At 43.8% G+C, this 10909-nt stretch overlaps 1 protein-coding gene across 1 annotated transcript in view; it reads left to right on the top strand.

Moving 5' to 3' along the window:
- The window catches only part of LOC130391718 (astrotactin-2-like), a 47771-nt gene that overhangs the window by 19025 nt on the left and 17837 nt on the right, over positions 1-10909 (top strand). The window contains exon 4 of the mRNA XM_056601967.1: positions 6784-6930. Coding sequence (XP_056457942.1) covers positions 6784-6930 — 147 coding nt within the window. The remainder of the gene's footprint in view (positions 1-6783; positions 6931-10909) is intronic.

The raw sequence follows: 10909 nt of genomic DNA, 5'->3' as shown, positions 1-10909 counted from the left end.
GGTCCCTCGGCAGCGGGAAGCGGGGCTCAAGCGGGAGACATTCGTGGCCAACAATCCCTTTTTCCTCCATGTCGTGGTTCATGTAGTTCAGAGAGTCCAAGCCCAAGTTCCTTTCCCCCAATTCATTCCTCAACCATGGCTGAGATAACCCCCACTACGAGTCTTGTTGTGGAAATACCAGAAACGAGAGTCCGACGTGTTATGCACCATAACACCAACAGCAGAACGGTTATCCAAATAACAAGGAAGTGTACAACACTTGTTGGATATAAACATGTTATGAATTAGATATTAGATATTTTTTATGTAAAATACAATATTGACTTAGTAGATGCAGTCAGGTTATGAAGTCAGTAATGTAGTGAGGTTTTCGTCAATATATTGATCTTCCAGTTTTTTATGTTAAAAGACACTTGGCCAATGTTATCAAACAAGATTTTATAATATAATGCTACATTAATTGAAAATGACAATGCATAAAAATCCTCTAAGCTTTTCTAACTATTCTGGGTAGGAGGCGGTATGTTGCATTATGTGGCTTTACTTATTCTAAGACATGTCAAAACTCGGAATGTGTGCAAACTTCATTCTGTGAAAATAACAGTCAAGTGTTAGACATTTGTTGGCGAAGCTTGAATACAATTATTATAAGTAATTATAATTATGATCGTTGAATAATTGTGTGGATGCTTTGAAATGTCACAAGTTATAGAAGCAAATATCCAAAGAATTTAAAATGCAACTGCACTGAACAAAAATCCATTTCAGTTAAATTGGTTAAATATTAGCATGTTTCTCTGCCAGGGTTAAGGGTTCGATTCGCCTTGCTTGGAACCCATCCCACCTCAAGGTATTTCAAGTGACTCTGGATATAAGCGGCCACTAAATACAGTATTTATATTCATGAGGTCCCCTTTGCCTAAATGGTGTGTTAAACGCTGAACAAAGTAAAGAAAACCATCAGAAAAAACTTTACGGAGTAAAAAACGATTAACCATGGTTCACTTGGCAGCACAACGCAGGAGTAATTGTATGTTTTCCGTATCTTAAGTGAGACGAACACACGGGGACAAAGGACAGCGTTGTTACCCTGCTGATAATTATCGTCTGTGGAGTTTGCAGCAGATAGACTTGTGTTACCTTCCGAAAAAAACACATTAGCCAACCGCAGCTGTGTTTCCCAGAATCAATCTGTGGGATATAAACGAGAGGTAAGGGTTTTCCCAAACCTCTGTGAGTGAAGGGGTGAGAAAGAGGTGCACGTTTCTGAGGGAAAGTATTGCACTTGTGCATCATATCTGTTGGTTGTCTGTTTGTTTATGTGTTAATGTTTTAGCGGGCTGCTTGGACACTCCCACTTATGATGTCAACTGATGTGTAGAATTACACCCGCTCTGCTCTTCTACTCTATGCCCTGTGTAAGGCTGTGCTTGATGTAAAACATGAACACGTTTGCCTCAGCTTTGCTGCCGTCTCACACAAAGGCTTTATAGAAGTCTGATGAATTGTGCTGTTTGATTTTAGTACAGTCCCAATTGTGTTAAAGAACTTGAATCTCCCACACAAACGGATCGATTTTTAAATGGCTTGGCTAAACATGGGCTGACTGTTCCTATGTTGGCTGTTCATATGTTGACTGTTCACATGTTGACTGTTCATACGTTGACTGTTCATGGGTTGACTGTTCATGGGTTCACTGTCCATGGGCGGACTCGCCCTCAATATTTGACAGCAGGATTTTATTTGCCGACGGACAATCAGTGGTAAGACATGCAGCTGGACCAATCATAATGACTTTGTTATCACCGTTGGCTTTTCACCCTATTATTTTGAGTAGATTAGTGAGCTTATTCAGTTTTAATTTGTCTCACCGTTCTGAATTCCCTAGACTTGATGAGGAAGTCCATATCTCGTAACTTTTTAATTAAATGAAGACTAAATGGGTAGATTTGTATGGTATGGAGCCCTTGCATAGTTAAATGCTATATGGAATCCAATTTCTACAGTATACACAGTAGGATGATCCTGCTAGAGAGACATAAGGAGCGCATACGATTGGCCACTGAAGTCCTTTACTCTTGGTGGTGAAATGTTTGCCATAGTTTTAGCAGTCAAAGGTCAGTGTGAGGTGACATGGTCACATAAAGCACATTGCCACATTTGGTCTTGTCATTTGGGTTGCTGAAAAAACAAATGAAAAAGGGAACACTTTGAATTGCACCAGACATGCCCTTTAAGAACTAGCAAAAAGCCTGGCGAAGAGAAAGGAAAGGAAGGAATAAAGAGGAATGGAAAACAACAAGACAAAGGAGGGAAACAGCAGCAGAATAAGAAGACATAATGGCTGATGCTGGGAGATGCCTCCTAGATGACCGCCAGGCCTGGCCGGTAGAAACACATTGGCAGCATCAGGCAACACGGAGGGGCTGGAGTGTGGGATAACACGCGCTATCTGGGTAAACTGACACTCCCCTTCCTCTGGTGTGCGACCGTAGCAGGAAGCAGGAAGCGGTCACAGAGCACCTTCCCAGAGTTGAGTCGTTGACACAGCCGATAAGAGAGCAGATGCACGTGGGCCATCCTCTATGAACTTAACACACAAATATCAACAGTATTGCCTCCCCCCCGAATCTTAGTACATAGAGAACTGGGAGGTGTGTAAATGTGTTTGTGTGCGTGGTGGTTTAGTGTCTGTTAAAAGGTCTTTAGTAGTGGCTTTGCCTGACAAAGGGTGGTGATCTCAAGCCAGTTAGTGTCTGAGGGCTTTTTTTAAAAAAAAATGTATGATGACTATATGCTCTGTAAGGTGACCTTGGGTGTCTTGAAAGGCGCCTCTAAATTAAATGTATCATTATTATTATTATTAAGACCCACGCCTATGGATATTGATGTTGTAAGCCGGCTTTCTATTGTCTGTTAAACTCGTACAGTTTTCTTAACCCGTTCTTTTTTCTAGAATGTGAACAACCCACGGCCTTACAATTAGCATTTATCCAAAAATGGGTTTGAATAACAGTTTGAAAAATTCTAAATGAGCTACATTTATAAAGTCATCATGAATTATATGATGTATCAAAGTGACATGCTACAGTATCTGGGAGTGTTTCGTCATCATTAGTATAATAGTACATACCTGGCCTAACTATATACAAACGAATATAGTTATACTAAATATATTATATACATTATATACTTCCTTTATGCTAAATATAGAATGTATATTTTCTCTTGACGCTTTAATGTGTACCAGTATTGGCATGAGCGTGTAAGTTTGTGTGAGTGAAATAATAATGACTCAACATGATTGAAGACATATTCTTACATTTCCTGCTGTTGAATCCTCTCCAAGTCACCCCAATGTTCCCCGCTGTTCACCCAAATCTTACTGAATCAGTATGCACCTGGTAACCGAGCAGATCAGACGCGCTTCGCTTGTCTTTCGCAGGAATGATGCAGTTGGCGGTAACACCCGCACAGAAGGTTAACTACAGAGGCTGTCGGTTGACGTCATAAAACAGCAGGTCCCCCTGGTATAACCACACACATATAAAAGTGCGTCAAAGGACTTCTGCCCAACACTACTCCGGGCCCTTTAATCCTGTAGTGTTTTATAAGCTCTCTACAAACCTTTCCCACTCCCCCCCCCCCCCCCCCAAAAAAAAGCCCTCCCCAACACAATAAATACAGCTTGATGGCCGATAAACAACTAATTTCAATGCCTTGGAAACGGGGCGCCACGAGAGAGAGGAAAAGGGCAAGTGAAACGACCAATCAAATGTGCTGTCACCCGCAATGACATCATACATCACGCTGGCACAAAGATCCCGGGCTGTTGGGGGGGATACAAAAGCCGGGGCCCCTTCAAGTCTGTGTTTTTTTATGATCTAACATTGTACAAATGACAAATCATAGCGGGTGAGATTGCGGCCAATTGTGTTGGTCGCCCTCGAGGGGGGCTGCGAAGGTGTTGGACTTTGATTAGACCTGAGGATTAAAGAGAGGGGGGGCCGTTTGCTCTGATTGGTCTGTTCAGCTTGTATTTATGTGTTTAGACAGAGAGTGTGTGTGTGTATGTGTCTGTGTCTCTGTGTGTGTGTTAGTATAAGGGGGGATGTGTGTGTGTGTTTGTGTGTGAGAGAGTGCGAGTCGTGCATGTTTGTGAGGTGTGAATGTGTGGGGGTTGCGTGTGTGTGAGATAAGAGAAAGGGTGTTTGTGTGAGGGAGAGAGTCAGCGGGTGTGTGTGTGTTTGAGTGAAGGACTGTGTGCCTGTGTGTGTGTGTGTGTGTGTGTGTGCTTCAGTGTGTGTCAGTGTGTTTCAGCGTGTGTCTGAGTGTGTTTCAGCGTGTTTCTGTGTGTGTGTTAGTGTGTTTCAGCGTGTGTTTGTGTGTTTCAGCGTGTGTCTGAGTGTGTTTCAGCGTGTTTCTGTGTGTGTGTTAGTGTGTTTCAGCGTGTGTTTCAGCGTGTTTCTGTGTGTGTGTTAGTGTGTTTCAGCGTGTTTCTGTGTGTGTGTTAGTGTGTTTCAGCGTGTGTTTCAGCGTGTTTCTGTGTGTGTGTTAGTGTGTTTCAGCGTGTGTTTCAGCAGTGTTTCTGTGTGTGTGTTAGTGTGTTTCAGCGTGTGTTTCAGCGTGTTTCTGTGTGTGTTAGTGTGTTTCAGCGTGTGTTTCAGCGTGTTTCTGTGTGTGTGTTAGTGTGTTTCAGCGTGTGTTCAGCGTGTTTCTGTGTGTGTGTTAGTGTGTTTCAGCGTGTGTTTCAGCGTGTTTCTGTGTGTGTGTTAGTGTGTTTCAGCGTGTGTTTCAGCGTGTTTCTGTGTGTGTGTTAGTGTGTTTCAGCGTGTGTTTCAGCGTGTTTCTGTGTGTGTGTTAGTGTGTTTCAGTGTGTGTGTGTGTGTGTGTGTTTTCAGCATGTGTCTGTGTTTGTGTCAGTGTCTGTTCACTGCGCTCACCTACCGGAAATAGATCTCTCTCTAGGTATACTGGGTTTACGAACCATGTAGCCTGGCTACACATATAAACCTCTTTCCTGGCCCTTTCCGACGTCCACCTAGCCAGTAAGCGTTGAGTCAGGGCTGTAAGCCTCTGTGTTCCTCGGTAATCTACCCCCACGTATTGTATTAGTACACCCAGCTGAACCCCATGAGGCCTGGCTTACAGTCATCTGTACCGTCTGGAGACTACCATGAAGGGGGAAGCTAGGCTTTATGCGTGTGGGTGGTAACCATACTCTCTTTGACATTTATGTAACATCCCAATGCCTTTTGAAGGTGGAGCTGGAAATAGGGGATGATGATTCACACGGGGGAGAAAAAAGTGCAAGCGCAGCTTGTCCCAACAGCCGGCTAGCTAACGAAGTGGTGTTAGCAAGAAGCGGAGGTTATTCCAATTTTCACCATCGGCCACAAAGCCAGCTGGCTAACACACTTCTGCTAGCATGAAGCGGAGGTTATCAAAGCAGCCGCCACCGGCAACAAAGACATCTAGCTAACGAGCTAGCGCTAGAATGAAATGGAGGTTTTAGGCGTCGATTGCAATTGCATTGCAATCTCACATCATGACCTAAACTCAAATACTTTTTTAAAGGATGGATTAGATTAGAAGACAGAAGCAAAAGTGACAGAAAAGTGACAATTAAGATGATTTTAACATGACAATTTAAAAATAATTGAATTAAGAACTAAAGTGTGGTGAGATGGTGCAATATAGATAATGTATTTGACTTATAATGTATTTCTTAATGTTAATTTGAATTGTCAAAAATAATTATTATTGAATGTGTTACTATAAAGGTTAAATATCCCTTATCATACATTGTTTCCGGGGGAACACAAAACATTATTTAACAAGTGTTCCATTTTGCGAGGCGATTGCAAGAAGCTGAGTCATCCCATAATTGTATTACTGAAGACATCCGCTCGGACGGCTGGTGAAAAAGGACAGATGCGGTCCCGGCGACTGCGGTCTTGTCCCGGCGCTCTGACCATAGTATGAACCTCTTTGAAGCTAGACGTGATACTGTGTTTGAAGTGGATGTCTTTCTTGTCCACCTTTCTTGGCCAATGACGGCGATTACTCTTTTATGAAGACTGTTTAGCTCGAGGGGCTTTTTTATTGTGACAGACACATCCAGCGGGGGGTTCGCTTTAGGTATTAAAAGACAGGAACTTGATTCTTGTACTAAGACATCAATTGCGAGTAGGTAACCAAATGCCTTGATTTTTGTTCTCAGCCCTCCAGCCCAAATGTTACCGCATCATGTTTGCAAGCTAGCCAATAAATTAGCGTTTATATTTTACATTTTTTGCATCACTGACTTTCAAGTGATTAAAATGAATCACTTCTCATTATCACTTGTTGTTCATAACATATACATATTTTTATTCACATAACCTAATAAAACACAACTGAAACATTAACTCTGCTAGCAATGCAACACAATACCGCTAAGACTAATTTCAGGGACAAGACACAAGCCAAATGGGAGCAAAGCAGGCTGAAGACTTGGTTCCTCACTCCAAAGCTAACATTTTCACACAACATGTTCATCTTTGCACAACATAATTGTAAATTCATGTTTTTCGCCCAACCGACTAACCTACTTATCAACACTGGCATCCATTTGTTAAAAGCTAAAAGGACATAGACTTTTCTTTGTCATCACAACATCCTCAACAGGTTTGCCATCTGTCTTTTGACCTCGCTCTATTCAAACCCACTAACTATTCACTTTCATCATTTTCTCTGTCTGTCTGTCTGTCTGTCTGTCTGTCTCTCTCTCGCTCTCTCTAGGTCACCCACCCAGTCCTCTGAACAAGGTCAACCTGACGTTGATCACCATAATCACCTGCGTGGTCGCAGCCGTCTTCGCCACGCAGAACCCGTGCACGCTGTCCGTCAAGGTCACCCTGCACGTGCCTGAGCACTTTGTAGCAGACGGTAAGTGTTTTGGTTACTTTTCGTACCGCATTCAAATGTGAGTGGGATCCAGAAAAGCACAACCAGAAGGTAGTGGGTTGGGTTCAAACCCTGACGTCAGCAGATTTCTGCCTTTAGGCTTCCTTGAGCAACATTCCCTCAACCCCACCTGCTTGTGATTGGCCCATATCTTCACCGTCAGTCGCTTAGAGGAAGTTGTGTTCAAACCAACGTAAAATGGTAAAAACTGTGTATTTGTTAGGAATTTCACTGTTTCGAATTTAGTTTTTACTTCCTCCTCTTGTTTTCTTTCATAATAACCATTTTAGCCACCATGTGTTGCTTAATGTACAACAGGTGTGCATCCTCACCCAGCCACAGAGTCAAATCAGTACGACTCGGTTCACGTCCACACACACACACATACACACACACACAGACACTCCACAAGCCATTATCACCATTTCTTCGGCCCACTAGAAACCACGCCAGGTCAGACTTTAGTTAATGGTCCGAACTAATGTGCTAAAACTTAATTGGGCACATTGAGCTTCAGTGGGCCGACAATGGAGACATACATCACACACTTATACTCCTTCACCGCACTGAATCACTGTCCAAGTAACGTCCCAGACACTCTCTCAGGACTCCCCTTTATAATGATTTTGCCTTCCGAGAGATAAACAACAAGTCAACACCCAAGGCGTTGTTGTAATAAGCGCTGCTGTGCGACAAACGACACCGTGACACAATCTCCCAGTGAGCAGCGAAACCAAAAAAGAAGCTGCAAACTTGGAGCTCGTGGGGTGATTTCATATGCGAGGTAATCAACGGGCGACCATAAGCCAGTGTACTGCGCACTTGTCCAATTGATTGAGGCCATTTTAAAAGCCTTGGGGGGGAGAGGGGTGTTGTGTGTGTGTATGTGTGTGTGTTGGGGGGGAGTGGGGTGGAGCAGAATGATAAAAAGCATTCATCCGTAGCTAGGGAAGTTGGCAGGTTAGCAGAGGAGTCGCTATGTCCTTAAGCCCTCGCTCTGTAGGAAGGAGAGGAGAGATGAGAGGGGAGAGAGAGGGCACTGGAGGGAGGGAGAGTGAGGGGGTCAGCGAGAGAGAGAGGCAGAGCAAGAGAGGGGGCCAAGAGCGCGCGTGTGTCTGTGTGTGTGTACGTTTGTGTGTGTGTGTGTGTGTTTGTGTGTACGTGTGTGTGTGTGTGTGTGCGTGAACATGTTTGTGTTTGTGTGAGAAAGAGATAATAGATAAACAGAAAGAGAGGGCGAGAGACATGGGGAAAGGAGAGAGAGGACGAGAGAAAGCGTTGAAGAGATATCGGGTGAGACACGGAGGGAGAGAGATAGACAGAATGAGATGGATAGACAGAGAGAGAGAGATCGGAAGAGATACAGTATATGCGGGACAGAGAGATGGCTAGACGGAGAGATAGAGGGGGAGATAGTGAAAGAAGGGAAGCTGGCAATGGAGGGAGAGCTTTTGAGGAAGGGGAGAGATTAAGCAATTAAGGCAATTTAATTAAGGGCAGGTCAAACCTTCCTAATGCTACGCATCCACACAGTGTGCTGTGACCTCCACGGTCCTGTCCATGCAGGCGCACACAAAGCCATGTGCTCAAATGCATACTAACGTACCTAAAGAGCTACACACCCACGCAAACTCACACACACAGACACACAGGGACGTAAACACACGTATGCACATATCCATACCTGACACACGTTCACACACACACACACGCACACACACATTTCCATCAGCTCCTCTGATGAACAGCAGTGTTGGCATGGGTCTTTCTGAACGTCTACACATTTTACAAGTGTTTTCCACAGTGCTAATGTCACTTACGTCCTCTTTTCATTCCATCCTCATAATGTTCTTACAAGGTTCCTAAGGAATCATTCAGTAGGCAGGGAGAAAGGCCAGCCCACGGTAAAACTAGCTATGTAGCCAAGCCCTTGACGTCAGGCTGCTGTGTGGGTGTATTATGTGCTTTCTTATTGAGTTCTCTCAGCCTTGACGGGAGAAGGTCAGTCGACCATCAGACCCTGTTGAATGCCACCTAGGTGGATTCAGGTTGATCCTAAGGGACACCAGGACACATGTTGGCGTGGGGAATGATAAGAGTGTTATTTTAACCATCCTCAACGATTCATAATCACAAATATTAACATGTTCAATATTTACCATCCGATATCCTGTGCTGTGGGGGAAAACACGACAACAGACCAGTCATCAAGCAGGCAGTTGATGACTGGTGGGAAAGATGATGGACGATACCAACAATTTAGAAGCCATGGCGGCAAAAGCAAACTTCCGAAATGGAGTAACAGCCTGCTGAGTTAAAATATTTCTGAAAAAACGACTGCAAAAGCTCGCATGGCTAGTTCTTCCTGACCGTCGTTTGCCATTATGTGTGTTTTTGTTTGTTTACCGTATCCGGTCGGCAAAAAGCCATTATTGTTTACCTCTAACACGGAACCGTCGCAGCTCTGTTGTCATTCGGCTAGATTCCGCCCCTCACGATCTGATTGGCCTTTCACATTCTCTGTTTCCAGCAGCGAAAAACGACGACAGAAGGCTAGACCTCCCTGGCTGCAAATTCAATTTGCTGCCGCTAGGGGTGTCTAGATTTCTAGGCTAGATGATGACCACATACTTAAAGGAATGTATGGCTGACCGTCCTTACCATAAAAGGAGCTCTTATGTGCATGCTGTGGGCGGTCATACCATATGGAAAACAGTTTCATTTGTGAGAATAAAAAGACCGGGATCTCATAACCCGGCAGTGTCTTTGCAAACCTCACTGGGCTTCGTTGTTTGCTTGTTCGCAGGTAGCAAGAAAGTCTCTTGTCATACTCGATCCGGACTCCTCGATTCCTCATGCTCTCTTAGTTAGGTGAAGTGATAGAATGTGGTTATTTTCTACCACAGTAGATACTGCATGTAGTCACAAACAGTTTCTAAATTTGAATTTTTTACCCATTGTTTATTGCACAGCTGGGTGTTTGTTGAATGCAGAGAAGGTGGTCAATACTGACTTGTCAGAACACTTACTGAGCGTGTGGTGACAGCTGGTTTAGCCTGTGTGCATTGATTTCCCCGTGCACCACAGGTGTGCAGCCTCGCCCAGCCCCAGAGTCTAATCAGTCTGACTCGATTCAGGTGGGGCTGCTTAAACCAACCATCCACCCCACTCACTCCACCATTATAGCGTTTCATATTACTCTTTAAACAAGTTTGTTCTTCAGACCAAGGAATTTTGATTTGACAAGAAGCAGCCCATGACTGCTGATGTGGAGTATAACAGCACCGGGACTTTTAACTTTACATGTATCACTTGCTTTACTACTGTTTCTAATAACTGCTACCAACATTACCGATGGTAAGCTGGTAACTCAACGGAATCACACATGCCACCGAAGGAACTGTCAACAGACTCTTATTTCACTGGCTGTACGATGGATAGACCTTTATACAAAGTAGCTGGCCTACATCAAGTAGCAAGCTACTCTGCAGGAAATTGTTTATAGGTTGCTTGGCAACAGTCCAGTCCCAGTCCAGTTGCAGAACTATTTGTGTGGACAGAGCCAAATGAATGATTGAATAAACAAACAAACATAATCTGTTAACTAATAAGTGGCGCTTGTAGAAGTGTAAAAAAGCAACATCCCATATGAGGTTGTGGTGTTAAACTGCATATCAGCAAGGCTTTGAGTCTGTCGTAGGTTTGAGGCTGCGGGCCGCGTGTCACAGATAATCACAGCAGATAGTGAGTATAACAACACTTCCTCTCGTGTGATATTGCTTCCATGCATTATTATTTTGATACGCTGTTTAGCAGTGTGTGAGTTGTGAAATGCTGCGTTGACTACTGTGGTGCGAACCTATGTTGGAATAGGGTTTGATTCAACGTTGTCCCATTTATGTTTTCAGATCCTTTTTTTTTTTATCCTTGAACGCTGTTCAAGGATAATAGATCGTAGTCT

Source organism: Gadus chalcogrammus, chromosome 11 (genome assembly GCF_026213295.1).
Source record: "Gadus chalcogrammus isolate NIFS_2021 chromosome 11, NIFS_Gcha_1.0, whole genome shotgun sequence".
Classification (NCBI taxonomy): domain Eukaryota; kingdom Metazoa; phylum Chordata; class Actinopteri; order Gadiformes; family Gadidae; genus Gadus; species Gadus chalcogrammus.
The sequence above is the reverse complement of the archived record's forward strand: the minus strand, read 5'-3'. Positions and strand labels throughout refer to the sequence as shown.